Below are 15,325 nucleotides of genomic sequence, written 5' to 3'. Positions count from 1 at the left end.
TGTGAGTGTTACCTCTGACTTCCGGTCAGTCAGAAGTTGTAGATGGAGGCGAAGGACCGTAGCGGCGCTGGGAAGAGCTGAAGACGGCAGCTGGTGAGAATACTAGGCTCAGGGAACTCACGTTAGTGGCACCACTTCACACAGTGGTGCTTTCACTTCTAGGTATCTAACTGAAGAACAAAAGAAAAGGATTGAGTGTCTGAATTCATATTGCTCGATCATTATTTGCACTGAGATCATGTGAAGGGGGAAGAATTGAGAGGTCCTCATACTCACACACCAGATGGTCAGCTGATCCTGTGGAAATAGGCAATGTGAATGTGTATGGGGCCTTAAGGATGACATACAGACAGTGCTTATAAGACTCCGTACCTATGGCTCATACCTAATCTGTCATGTATTGGCAAAAAGCAGTTTTACAGCATCAGGATCAAATTACGACAGAGCGTGTATTGCCGACAGCCAACATCTCTAATGTTTGTTTCAATAAACTTTATTAAAAGTAACCCCTTTAAGTCTGTTACCATGGACACAAAGCATTCTATGTAGAATTCTATGTACATTCCGTGGTGTACTAATATATTCCGGGAAGAGTCAGAACTTAACTAGCCAAAAACGTTACCTACGTTCAGCCTATTTCACAGCTACTCCCAGCAAGCTCAGAATTTGGATCTACATAATGCTACCACAACCCCCCCAGGAACCCGAGATATTTCATCAAAGAAGCCCCTACCCAATACAAAGTCAGGAAGTGGCAAGAAACTCTGAGAATAATATGTTTTACAACGCTGAGTATGGGGGTCCACGAAGAGCAGAACTTCCACCATCGCCCAATATCTGTATCCTGGCTCTGGCCATGACGATTGCAGGTATACCCACCACTACTGTTCCTGGTGTCAGACAAGAGGATATGATCCAGGCAGCACGAGAGTTTTTGGAAAAGAATCCTAATCTGAATTCTAAGTAAACTTAACGTCAGGGAGGAAAGCAATACACCCCCCATATACATAATATGGATAACTATAATAGATTTCTTTGCCGGTATTTTCCTTTTAGCTTCACGGGAATGATAGCAAACATATACATTACCGGCGTGACAATAGAACGGAGTGGCGAAGTCTGTTGTTGGCTCTGCCGTTTGTGGGAGGCCACAAGGACAACCATCTAGGGTTTACTGGGGAGGGCACATATACATCATACTATAATGGAAGGGAAATATGTGGTAATGGCCACTGCTATCTGTATGGATGACATCTTGTTATAGTTACGATAGTTATGCCTCCTGCACATGGCTGTATTAGAACCTCCATATTATCCACAGTCTGAAAAGCGTTTTTCCAGGCAAAAAATATTTGGCATTTCATTGTAAACTATGCAAATTGCCTCTTCAGAGAGGAAGAGAACTTGAACTCTATAGCGGCACCTGTTGGAAGCAGCAGTCCTACAAGTCACAATCAACCCTTTAACAAGTCTTGCAATAGGACTTAGGATAAAAGCCAAATCAGAATATCAATGTCTGCAAATTGAGATTCTGATTTGGCTTTTATCCCAAGTCATATTGCAAGACTTATTTTAGGGTAGATAATGACTTGTAGGACTGCTGCTTCCAATAGGTGGCGCTATAGAGATCAAGTCCTCTTCCTCTCTGGGAAATGTAATATGCAAATTGACTCTTCAGAGAATTGCACGGCGAATAAGCCTCTTTACCTTGGTATGCTAGAGATGGTAGGTCACTCTCCACAAGGAGAAACGTTACCCATTAGACCACTGTAAACTATATAATTTACCAGTATAATTCTATTAGACCGAGTGTCTTAATCCGCCAGTAGCTTCTCTATCCCATGTCTCATTAGCTTGGCTTCCAGTCCTGTGCTGGACACAGGACAGCCATTTCTTATCTTGGCATATAACCAAAGCAGAGTAGATGATGGATTGCTTACTTTAATAGCTAAGCCAGCCCCCTTCTCGATAACAAAGAAGGGTACTCGTTTCTCCAATAAAACAAGCCCCCATCAAACACTGCTCATTCACTTTCCTGTGCCTAACATTGGACTGGGAGCCAAACTGCTAGGACCTGGATTGGTGCAGCTATTGGAGGATGGGGGCACCTGGCCTAAGAACTTTATTAGTACCTTATAGAACTTGCTATGTAAACTGTATCTACATTTTTAAACTACTTTTGATTGCCAGGGATACGCAGCTGCCCTGTTCTAATGAATCAGACAAGTGGATGATACCTCCCACTTGCTCTTCCTGACGTCCTTGGCCTCGGCTCTCGGCCTGGAGTGAATGGAGTCAAGGTAGCCCTTTAAAGAGGTAGTCTCAAGTTCCTAAAATCTGTTCTATTGTCTTCTACCTTCCTAATGGGTGGTGCACTCTTGAAGGTTGACCATCATGCTGAATCACTGGCCTAAACTGCCCACTCTCTGCTGCTGCTAGCAACAGCGGCGCAGGACAAGGGCTGCCGGAGAAAAAAAATGGACAACACTCGGACCAGTGTTATTGAGGTGGAGATAAACAATTTTTTTCCCACTGACCGAATATTCATGTGCAAAAAATAAATTGCAGCATACACTAGTCTCTTCCTAATGTAAGGTCAATCTCATCCATGCAAGTCTATAAGTGTGCATAAAAAAGGGCCCCATATTTATTTATTTATTTTACTCATTTACAGTACAGACCAAAAGTTTGGACACACCTTCCCATTTAAAGATGTTTCTGTATTTTCATGACTATGAAAATTGTACATTCACACTGAAAGCATCAAAACTATGAATTAACACATGTGGAATTATATACTTAACAAAAAAGTGTGAAAACTGAAAATATGTCTTATATTCTAGGTTCTTCAAAATAGCCATCTTTTGCTTTGATGACTGCTTTGCACACTCTTGGCACTCTCTTGATGAGCTTCAAGAGGTAGTCACCGGAAATGGTCTTCCAACAATCTTGAAGGAGTTCCCAGAGATGCTTAGCACTTGTTGGCCCTTTTGCCTTCACTCTGCAGTCCAGCTCACCCCAAACCATCTCGATCGTGTTCAGGTCTGGTGACTGTGGAGGCCAGGTCATCTGGCATAGCACCCCATCACTCTCCTTCTTGGTCAAATAGTCCTTACACAGCCTGGAGGTGTGTTTGGGGTCATTGTCCTGTGGAAAAATAAATGATGGTCCAACTAAACGCAAACCGGATGGAATAGCATGCCGCTGCAAGATGCTGTGGAAGCCATGCTGGTTCAGTATGCCTTCAATTTTGAATAAATCCCCAACAGTGTCACCAGCAAAGCACCCCCACATCATCACACCACCTCCTCCATGCTTCACGGTGGGAACCAGGCATGTAGAGTCCATCCGTTCACCTTTTCTCCGTCGCACAAAGACACGGTGGTTGGAACCAAAGATCTCAAATTTGGACTCATCAGACCAAAGCACAGATTTCCACTGGTCTAATGTCCATTCCTTGTGTTCTTTAGCCCAAACAAGTCTCTTCTGCTTGTTGCCTGTCCTTAGCAGTGGTTTCCTAGCAGCTATTTTACCATGAAGGCCTGCTGCACAAACTCTCCTCTTAACAGTAGTTGTAGAGATGTGTCTGCTGCTAGAACTCTGTGTGGCATTGACCTGGTCTCTAATCTGAGCTGCTGTTAACCTGCGATTTCTGAGGCTGGTGACTCGGATAAACTTATCCTCAGAAGCAGAGGTGACTCTTGGTCTTCCTTTCCTGGGGCGGTCCTCATGTGAGCCAGTTTGTTTGTAGCGCTTGATGGTTTTTGCAACTGCACTTGGGGACACTTTCAAAGTTTGCCCAATTTTTTGGACTGACTGACCTTCATTTCTTAAAGTAATGATGGGCACTCGTTTTTCTTTACTTAGAATTTGTATTATAGCAAGAAAAAAGCAGCCAACAGTCTATTCAGTAGGACTATCAGCTGTGTATCCACCTGACGTCTGCTAAACACAACTGATGGTCCCAACCCCATTGAGAAGGCAAGAAATTCCACTTATTAAACCTGACAGGGCACACCTGTGCAGTGAAAACCATTTCCGGTGACTACCTCTTGATGCTCATCAAGAGAATGCCAAGAGTGTGCAAAGCAGTCATCAAAGCAAAAGGTGGCTACTTCGAAGAACCTAGAATATAAGACATATTTTCAGTTGTTTCACACTTTTTTTGTTAAGTATATAATTCAACATGCTTTAATTCATAGTTTTTATGCCTTCAGTGTGAATGTACAATTTTCATAGTCATGAAAATACAGAAAAATCTTTAAATGAGAAGGTGTGACCAAACTTTTGGTCTGTACTGTATATAGCGCCATTAATTCCACAGTGCTTTACAGACATTATCCCCATTGGGGCTCACAATCTACATTCCCTATCAGTATGTCTTTGCAGTGTGGGAGGAAACCAGAGAACCCGGAGAAAACTCACGCAAACACAGGGAGAACATACAAACTCCTTGGAGATGTTGTCCTTGGTGGGATTTGAACCCAGGACCCCAGCGCTGCAAGGCTACAGGGCTAACCACAGCCACCGTGCTGCCCATATGGAACCTTTTTTACAAACACATTGCAATTCTTTAACATCAGAACCTGTAAATGGTCTTCTTATTAATAACTGCTGCTGTAAAAAAAAACAACGCATCTGGATATGAGAAAACGATGACAATATTTTTATATGCTCGTGAGAACCTGGCCTTAAAGAAAATATTTGCAACAGGTCAATTTGCCCATTTACACACCGCACCAAGTATGCAATCATTTATTTTAGCAAATGCTGTAGTCGTTAATTGTAGCCTATTCACATGTTCTTCAGTCCCTGCTCTGAAATCTACAACATGACTGTGTTCTTACAAATGCATGGCAGAAGTAAGCAGGAGCCTCAGTGTAATTAGTAGGCTCCATCCTAAAGCTTCACCTCTTCGTAGGGCCCGATCCATGTATCTGCCAGTTCTCGTAGAGTATTGTAGCGGTGCTGAAATACTTCTTCACTACACTCTGCCAATATCACCGATATCTGGCTCGTCAGGGTGTCAGCAAGTAGATGGTTTTCAGACACATGTCTCCCTTGGGCCTCCATGATTTCCAGGGTTTCTGGTGTTACAGGGAGACTTGATGTAGGTCCATCAGTCTGCTTCCGCCACGCTGTGTGAAGCATATCTGACTGTAGGGTCTTCTTACTGGCATTGAGCGCTGCCAGGATGTGGCGGCAGGGAAGCTTTGTGCATTGGTGAAAGCTGCAGGTACACGTCTTATATTTATCACCACAAATTTCATTTGGCTTCTCAAGAATCTGAACACACACTTGATCTTCCCCGGCCCCTACAAGTTCTACGGATGTCTGGGTAACATCCAGTTCATTCGCACAGAGTCTGAAGGCTGCAGGGTTACAGATAACACCTAGTGATTCAGACATGGAAGCTGCAGCTTCAGCCTCCATCCTGGGTTCCTCAAATGGCCCTTCACATATCTCACTTTTGCATTTTAATAACATTGCCAATTCTTCGGGACTGCAGTCTCGAGCATCCGGCTTGCTTTTGCCTGCAGCCTGCCCACAAAATGAAACAAAACTGCTCATAGTGCTTTTCAAACAAGGCGATATATTAAAGACTACATTCAACCCATGGCTCAATGATTCCACCATTTCAATATACTGCAGGCAATCATTCCAGCTTCTCCAGCGGTGCAGTGCCCAGATCCGATCTGTTAGAAGCCAGTCACCTTTTATCTTTGTGAACATACTGGGATCCACAAACTGTTGCAGAATCTTGTACATACCCTTTAAGTTTCGGTCTGTGGCTGAACACATTGTATTCTTCAGAGCGTTCAATATGATGTTTTCCACCTTTTCGGGTAAGCAAAGATCACGGATACGCTGCTTAATATAAGTGTAGACATGGGAGGCGGCAAGAACCACGTCAGCCGATGGAAATGCCTCATGGATAGCATTAACTTCTGTAAAACTGGGAGCCACCAAAAAGACTTGAATTGAAGTCCAATAGGGGTTCATTTCTTTCATAATGTGATACATACGTGCAAGTCCCTTTGGGGTCTCATCAACTGGCACTGCTACATGGACCATTCTGGTCATCTCATACGAGCCACCAACACGAGGCCCATCTGCCAAAAAAGTGTAGAGAGCTCTCTGGTCATCATCGTGGCAGCGGATCACCAGCAGAACTTCAGGGAATTGGCTGAATACTTCGCCCATTGTGCTGGTCTGGAGACTAACATAATCTAAACTGAATGTTTTGCTGACTTGACAAACAACTTTCGCTTTGGCGTCTTCACTCAGAAGCTTTTTCAAAAATTCAGGATTCAGTTTTGCAGCATCACAATAAGATCCGGCTTCCATTGCTTGAATGTACTAGAAAAAAAAACAAAATAAAAAAAATAAATATGCTGAAGACGTCAAAAAGAAACCAAAATGTAATAGAATTATCTTCTGGACCCCATCAAGTCAATTCCTGCACGCATGTGTTTACAGCAGTATGTGATGTCAGCTAATTAACCCCCTAATGAGCGGAGCATTTTCTGTTTTTGCATTTTCGTTTTTTGCTCCCCTTGTTCCCAGAGCCATAACTTTTTTATTTTTTGGTCAATGTGGCCGTGTGAGGGCTTATTTTTTTGCGGGACGAGTTGTACTTTTGAACTAGATCACTGGTTTTACCATATCATGTACTGGAAAACAGGAAAAAAATTCCAAATGCGGTGAAATTGCAAAAAAAAAGTGCAATACCACAGTTTGTTTGTTTTTACCACGTTCACTGAATGCTAAAACTGACCTGCCATTATTATTGTCCAGGTCATTACGAGTTCGTAGACACCAAACATGTAAGTTTTTTTTTTTTTTTTTTTTAAGTGGTGAAAAAAATATCCAAAGTTTGCTTAAAAAAAAAGCAAACTTTCCATGACTTGTAGCGTCTCCATTTTTCGTGATCTGGGGCTGGGTGAGGGCTTATTTTTTGCGCGCCAAGCTGACTTTTTTTTTTTTATACCATTTTGGGGTAGATACGATGTTTTGATCGCCCGAAAAACGAACAAAAAAAACTTAATTCTGGCGTTAGGAATTATTTTCTCGTTACGCCGTTTACAGATCGGATTAATTATTTTTTTATATTGATAGATCGGGCGATTCTGAATGCGGCAATAACAAATGTGTATGTGCTTTTTTTTTATATTGTTTTATTTTGAATTGGGCGAAAGGGGGCGATTTCAACTTTTATATATTTTTAAAAACATTATTTTTATTTATTTATTATTTTTTTACACTTTCTGCTTGCTTCAATAGTCTCCATAGGAGACTAGAAGCAGCAGTTATCTGAACCCCTCTGCTACACAGAGGTGATGAGCAGATAGCAAGTGAGCATTTCTGCTACATACAGGCTATGAGCGCCGACCACTGGGCAGCGCTCATAGCAATCTAGACATGACAACCACAGGTGTCGGCTGCAGACCCCGGGTTGTTATGCCAACCCATCGGTGACCCGCGATCACGTGACGGGGGTCACCGATGGGTGGAGTCAGTGACTTGCTTCCCGGAAGCGCGAGTTAGATGCCGCTGTCAGAGATTGACAGCGGCATTTAACTGGTTAGCAGCCGCGGGTGGATCGCGATTCCACCAGCGGCTGTTGCGGGCACATGTCAGCTGTATAAATTAGCTGGCATGTGTCCGGTTCAGTGCGGGCTCAGCGCAGGAGCCCGAGCTGAACAGGGGGTACCAACGTGATGCGTACTAATGCGCACCACGTCAGAATGGGGTTGTCTGGCCCTAGGGTACAAGTCTGTAATCTCTATGTAATGCAGACTTGTGAATCTTCCCATGATGCACGCTGAGGATTCTCTGGTGCTGGGAGCGGCCAGATATATGACCGAAAGTATGTGATTTACATACATGCGGTCAAGTGCCAATTAGACGTGAGCTGCCTCGCTCAATGCAAGCGTATTGAGAGAGGCCGGACGTGTCTAGTCAGAATATGTGCAAATCACATACGCGGTCACATGTCCGCCCGCTCCTGGCACCAGAGAATCATCACACTGTCCAATGTAAGGATTCACAAGTCTGCAGTCACATGGAGTGACTGCAGACTTGTACCCTCAGGCTGGACAACCCCTTTAAGGCCTATCACAGTGATTCTTATTTCATCAGTGATGATGTCATGTGGCATGTGATGTCATTGCCTACTGCCATAAACAACAAGGACCTAGAACCACTTGGGTTTTATATATGTATTTCCAATAATAAAAAAGAAACCCAAGTTAATGCATTCCTCCCATTCTCTCGACACCTTCCCGTTCTCAAATCTATACACAAACCATTTTTTTGTCCTAGTAATCAGGATCACAATCAGCAGGGGGAGGAAAGATGTGATTACCAGGAGAAACTATGCTTTATCCCTTTAATAACCCCTTCACTCCCGGGCAATTTTCAATTTTTTCTTCCAAAAGCCATAACTTTATTTTTCCATCAATATTTCTCTATGAAGACTTGTTTTTTTGCATGACAAGTTGTACTTTTGAATGACACCATTGATTTTATCATATAGTGTACTGGAAAATGGAAAACAAAATTTTCCATTTAAACTGCAGAAAAAGTACAATTCCACAATTGTTTTTACCATGTTCACTATATGGTAAAACTGACCTGACAATATGATTCCCCAGGTCAGTACGAGTTTACAGATACACTACATGTATAGTTTATTTTTTATATAAGCGGTGAAAATAAGATCCGAAATTCCTATGAAAAAAAGTTTTTGAGTTTGTTCAGGGCTGTGGAGTCGGAATCGGAGTCAGTATAAAATGGACCGACTCCAACTCCTAAAATATATAATAAATTGGGTACAGTAGTTCAATGCAGTTTGTGGGGAATATTTTTTCATAAGAGTTTGGGAAAGTTATGAAATGTCCTATAAATGTCTGTCCTATTCCTGATCTAAGGGTCTAGACTTTTAGCTGAGATGAATCTGTGCTACAGTAAATTTATCACTTAAACATGAGCTGTGTATGAAGGAGTCGGAGTCGGTGTCATGGAAATTGAGGAGTCAGCCCTGCGTTTGTTGTCATTTTCCGAGACCCATAATGTTCTCATTTTTCGGGATCTGGGGCTGTGTGATGGCTTACTTTTTTGCACAGGGAGCTGACATTTTTTACTGATACTATTTTGGGGTAGATAATAATAATCTTTATTTATATAGCGCCAACATATTCAGCAGCGCTTTACAATTCAGAGGTTCATATACAATAGTCATAAGTAACATAGCTAAAGATAATACAATAATTAAAGCAAAAATAATGACGACCCTGCTCGTAAGAGCTTACAATCTACAATGAGGTGGGGGTGACACAATGTAAATAAGCCTCTGTACTATGATGGTCTGGCCATCTTGAGGGGATGAGGGATAGATAAAGACTGCATGAGCTCATCACCAGACAGTATCTGTAGTGCTTTTGGGTTCGGTGGAGACTTCTGTTTGGAGATATAATGAATGGTCTATAAAAATATAAAAAGGACTTCGATTAGGGAACGTGATAGGCCACCCTAAACAGGTGTGTTTTTAGGGAGCACCTAAAACTGTGTAAGTTGTGGTTCGTCCTAATTTCTTGGTGTAAAGCATTCCAAAGAACAGGTGCAGCTTGGGAGAAGTCTAGGAGCCGGGAGTGGGAGGTACGGATTAGTGCGGATGTTAGTCGAAAGTCACTTGCAAAGCGTAGAGAATGGGTAGGCCGATAAACAGAAATGACGGAAGAGATGTAGGGGGGTGCCACACTGTGGAGAGCTTTGTGGGTGAAAACGAGCAATTTAAATTGGATCCTATAATTCATGGGCAGCCAGTGCAATAACTTGCACAGAGCGGAAGCGACTGAGTAACAATTAGCCAGATAGATGACCGTGGCTGCAGCATTAAGGATGAACTGCAGAGGGGAAGTCGAGTGAGGGGGAGGCCAATTAATAGAGAGTTACAGTAGTCAAGACGGGAGTGGATCAGGGCAACAGTGAGGGTTGCTGTTGTTTCCAAGGTGAGAAAGGGGCAGATTCTAGAAATGTTCTTCAGGTGCAAGCGACAAGAGCGGGCAAGAGATTGTATATGGGAGGTGAGGAAAGATTGGTGTCCAACACAATGCCCAGACGGCGTGCCTGCTGGCTCGGCGTTATTGTGGTGCCACACACAGAGAGGGAGATGTCAGATTTAGGGAGGTGAGTAGATGGCGGGAGCAGAAGTTCAGTTTTGGAAAGGGTGGAGTTTCAGATAGAGATAGGACATGATGTTGGAAACTGCAGCCAGACAGTCACTGGTTTTCTGTAGTACAGTGGGGGTAAGGTCAGGGGATGAAGTGTATAGTTGTGTGTCATCAGCATAAAGATAGTACTGAAAGCCAAATTTGCTGATGGTCTGTCCACTCGGGGCTGTGTAGAGAGAGAAGAGTAGAAGGCCAAGGACTGAACCCTGAGAAACCCCAATAGTGAGAGGAAGGTGTGGGGGGGGGGGGGGAGTGGAGCCAGCGAATGATACACTGAAAAAGCGGTCAGATAGGTAGGAGGAGAACCAGGAGAGAGCAGTGTCCTTTATGCCAATTAAATGGAGCATAGAGAGTAGGAGGTCATGGTCAACGGTGTCGAAAGCAGCAGAGAGGTCAAGAAGAATGAGCAGAGTAGTCACCATTACGTTCTGCTGTCAGAAGGTCACTGGTTACTTTGATGAGTGCAGTTTCTGTAGAATGTAGGGGGCAGAAGCTGGACTGTGATGGGTCTAGAAGAGTGTGAGTGGAGAGGTAATGGGTAAGGCGGGAGTAGACCAGGCACTCCAAGAGTTTAGAGATGAAGGGGAGATTGGTCTGTAGTTGTTTGTGCAGGAAGGGTCAAGAGAGGGCTTTTTTTAATAACAGAGTGATGATCGAGTGTTTGAAGGAGGAGAGGAAGATACCAGAAGAGAGGGAGAGGTTGAAGATTTTAGTTAGGTGAGCGGTGACAACTGAAGAGAGAGAGTGGAGTAGATGTGAGAGAATGGGGTCAGTGGTGCATGTAGTGGGATGAGAAGAGAGGAGCCTGGAGACGACTTCTTCTGTGACTGGGTCAAATGTGGAGAGTGATCCAGAGGGGATGTGGGGCGGGATGGGAGTCACGGCATAAGGCGGCTGGGAGTTGATTTTCTGACGGATAGTGTCTATTTTCTCTGTGAAGTAGGAGGCCAAGTCCTCAGCTCAAATGTCTGTGATGGGGGCCTGCGCTTTAGGACTGAGGAGGGAGTGAAAGGTGTCGAAGAATTTTTGGGGTTGTTGGATAGTGAGATCAGGGTGGTGAAGTAGGACTGTTTGGCGAGGTGAAGAGCAGAGTTATAGGTTTTTAACAAATTTATAGTGGATAAAGTTTTCTAGTGTGCGAGTTTTCCTCCATAGGCGTTCGGCACTTCTAGAGCAACACTGGAGAAGTCGGGTTTGCGGTGTGAGCCAGGGCTGTTTTACTCTGTGTTTAGGAGGTTCTGAGAGTGAGGGGCGCTAATTGGTCTAGGGTGCTTCTAAGAGTGTCATTGTAGTGATTTACAGATCAGGACAGGAAAAAGAGGAGATTGGGGACAGTGATGAGTGAAGGGAGTCTGTAAGTATATGAGGGTTAATGGACTGTAGATTTCTTAATGTGTGATAGGTAGGAGTGTGCTGGGGCGGGCGAGGATTTGTGAGCGTGAAGGAGAGAATGTTATGATCAGAGAGGGGAAGAGGGGCGTTATATAGGTAGGGGATTGGACAAAGCCGGACAAAGACCAGATCAAGGGTGTTTCCATCTTTGTGTGTCTCAGAGGTTGAAAACTGTGAGAGGCCAAGAGAAGTGGTTAAAGATAGAAGCTGGGATGCGGATGTGGGACTGTTTATAGGGAAGTTGAAGTCTCCCAGGATAAGGGTTGGTAAATCTGAGGACATGAAGTGCAGCAGCCAGGCAGAAAAATGGTCAAGGAACTGGGTGGGTGAGCCTGGGGGACGGTATCCGACTGCTACTCTGAGGGAGAGGGGATGGAAGAGCCTGATGGTGTGGACCTCAAAAGAAGGGAAGGAGAGTGATGGAACTGGGGGGATGACCTGGAAGGTGCATTGTGGGGACAGGAGTAAGCCTACTCCACCACCAAGTCTGTTCGCACGTCTCGGGGAATGGGAAAAATGCAAGCTATCATGAGAAATAGCGGCAGGGGAGACAGTGTCAGAATCCTGGATCCAGGTTTCAGTGAGGGCTAGCAGATTGAGAGAGTTGGTCAGAAAGTAATTGTGCAGGAAAGAAAGCTTGTTGCATACAGCCTGTGGATTCCACAGTGCACAATTGAAGGAGGGAGATGAAGGAGTACAACTGATGTTGATAAGGTAAGCAGGGTTCCGATGTGTGATGGGGGAGGGGCTGAGATTGACGGAGGGTGGACCAGGGTTAGGAGAGATATCCCCTGAAGTGAGTAGTAGCAGTAAAAAGAGAAAGAGCAGATAGTTTTTGGATTTGTGACATGGTTTCTTGTGCAATATCTTTGGATAAGATAGAGTGAGATTATTCAGAAAATTAAAAAGAGCATGGGAGCTGTACAAAGGAGAGGGCAGGAGAGAGGGGCAGATGTGGATGAGTGGTGATGGAGGGGGGATACAATGTTTTGATCGCCATTTATTGCAATGTTGCAGCGACCCAAAAAAAATCTAATTCTGGCGTTTCGGTTTTTTTTTCTTGTTACACCGTTTACTGATCTGATTAATTTGTGTGAACATGGCCTTCCACTGACAGGCGTACAACACTGCTGCAGTGCAGGAATATTCTGGTGTATTAATATAGTGATGCAGGATCCAGTGCGCTAGTGGGACCCAGGCTACGTGTACACTGTGTCCCTGCATTTAGCCTACAGCATATATCGGAAGTATACTGTAACCTTCAATTAAGCCCCCATTCAACAGGTGGACTCCATCTTGCAGGTAAGTGTCTGCACACCACTGAACCGCATAGAAAATGGGAAGCAGACTGTTGTTTCCTATACAGAGGCCAGAGCAAAGAAACACACTACGCAGTAAATGGTTTTTTTTTATTTTTGTTTGTATTTTTAAATAGTGGGTCCTTATGGTAGACTGATGCCTGGGAGTCCATCCTGACTGTGGCCACTGTTGGGGACATACTTCCTGACAGTGGGCACAAACTGTATGTAGCCCAAAAAAATTACAGTATTCTTCGGACTATAAGACGCACTTTTTTTCCTCCAAAGTTTTAAAGGAAAGTGGTGGGTGCGTCTTATAGTCTGGAGATAGAGATTATATATATATATATATATATATATACACACACACACACACACACACACACACACACACACACACACACACACACAGTGGTTGGGGAAGCTTCTGCGGCGGAGGAGCGTGGCACAGGCAGCAGTAGCCCGCTGCTACATCCTGCGCTGTGCCCGCTGCTAAAGAAAATTAATATTCACTGCTACCCACGCCTATGGATTTCGCGCAGATTTCAGATTCGTGCGGGGACCAGGCTGACTAAATACAGTAAAGAACTCCCCTATGACTGAATGAGCAGGTAAGATTCTAAATATATAAAGTGATTTTAGCAACAGACTATAGCAGTGATTTGCGAGGGAAAAGCATGTTAGTGATGCACATTGCATCACTAACATGGACCTGGGGACAGTGTCACTTATAGAAGTGACATGACAGGTTCCCTTTAACGCTGTGTAAACTCACCATCGGCACGGCTTTACAAGCCGCAGTATGTCAACTTCTGTTGTAGCGACGCTGGTCTCAGCCACAGAAATGTCCCCAATAGAATGTATGGGGGCTGCGGTAACTCACACGGTTCACTGAACACATGAGATTCACCTGCGGGACCGGGCGCAGCCACAATACACTGCTATAGCCTGATCGAGGGCACATAGCCTTAGGAAGATGCATCGTGGTTTTTTTGGGGGCACTAAACCTTATCAGCATGCACAGCTTAAGATCTCCCCACTTTTTGGACCTGTCAGATATGGATTCATCCCATAATATAAGGGGAGGGCCAGGAAGTTTACTGAAATAGAAAACCATACCTGGTAACTCTCCATTGGCGCTGCCTCCAGTCTGCGGTGATAACACGCTGTCACCAATCACTGGCCCAGTGCTGGAGCCTGCAGGTACCGCACAGTATCAGTGCAGCAGCAGCTCCGGAGCAGACACACCATGGACAAGACCCAGTGTGCACAGACCCCACACCCCCAGCAGGATGTAATACCGCCCCTACTGGTCAGGATGGACTGAGCCAAAGGACCTTTGATGATGTCATACCATGTGATCTGTTACACCACGTGATCAGTCACCTGTGTGGGAGGAGTCAGACTCTAGGCTGTGCTGCTGGAGAAGGCTTATGTAGTGCTTCAGTATGTGAGAATGAGACTGTGCTGGTGAGAAGCTCAGATAGATGTGTGATAGAGAGGAACTCCTCTCACTGTCCTGTATACTATATACTCAGGGCTCTGCGCTGTATACTATATACTCAGGGCTCTGCGCTGTATACTATATACTCAGGGCTCTGCGCTGTATACTATATACTCAGGGCTCTGCGCTGTATACTATATACTCAGGGCTCTGCGCTGTATACTATATACTCAGGGCTCTGCGCTGTATACTATATACTCAGGGCTCTGCGCTGTATACTATATACTCAGGGCTCTGCGCTGTATACTATATACTCAGGGCTCTGCGCTGTATACTATATACTCAGGGCTTTGCGCTGTACACTATATACTCAGGGCTCTGCGCTGTATACTATATACTCAGGGCTCTGCGCTGTATACTATATACTCAGGGCTCTGCGCTGTATGCTATATGCTCAGGGTTCTGCGCTGTATACTATATGCTCAGGGCTCTGTGCTGTATACTATATACTCAGGGTTCTGCGCTGTATACTATATACTCAGGGCTCTGCGCTGTATACTATATACTCAGGGCTCTGCGCTGTATACTATATACTCAGGGCTCTGCGCTGTATACTATATACTCAGGGCTCTGCGCTGTATACTATATACTCAGGGCTCTGTGCTGTATACTATATACTCAGGGCTCTGCGCTGTATACTATATACTCAGGGCTCTGCGCTGTATACTATATACTCAGGGCTCTGCGCTGTATACTATATACTCAGGGCTTTGCGCTGTATACTATATACTCAGGGCTCTGCGCTGTATACTATATACTCAGGGCTCTGCGCTGTATACTATATACTCAGGGCTCTGCGCTGTATGCTATATGCTCAGGGCTCTGCGCTATATACTATATGCTCAGGGTTCTGCGCTGTATACTATATGCTCAGGGCTCTGTGCTGTATACTATAT

General features: G+C 44.5%; 1 protein-coding gene across 1 annotated transcript; it reads right to left on the bottom strand.

Moving 5' to 3' along the window:
• Positions 1-4,643: 4,643 nt before the first annotated feature.
• On the bottom strand, positions 4,644-14,290 carry ZSWIM1 (zinc finger SWIM-type containing 1). Its single transcript, XM_073681183.1, has 2 exons — positions 14,045-14,290; positions 4,644-6,360 (listed from the first exon to the last, which is right to left on the bottom strand). Exons 1-2 carry the CDS (start codon positions 14,057-14,059, stop codon positions 4,900-4,902), a joined length of 1,476 nt encoding a protein of 491 aa, XP_073537284.1. The 5' UTR covers positions 14,060-14,290; the 3' UTR covers positions 4,644-4,899.
• Positions 14,291-15,325: the final 1,035 nt, after the last annotated feature.

This window comes from Phyllobates terribilis, unplaced genomic scaffold (assembly GCF_046119375.1).
Source record: "Phyllobates terribilis strain yellow unplaced genomic scaffold, ASM4611937v1 Scaffold_5__5_contigs__length_657084704, whole genome shotgun sequence".
In the NCBI taxonomy this organism is placed as follows: domain Eukaryota; kingdom Metazoa; phylum Chordata; class Amphibia; order Anura; family Dendrobatidae; genus Phyllobates; species Phyllobates terribilis.
This window is presented reverse-complemented; position numbering and strand designations above follow the sequence as displayed.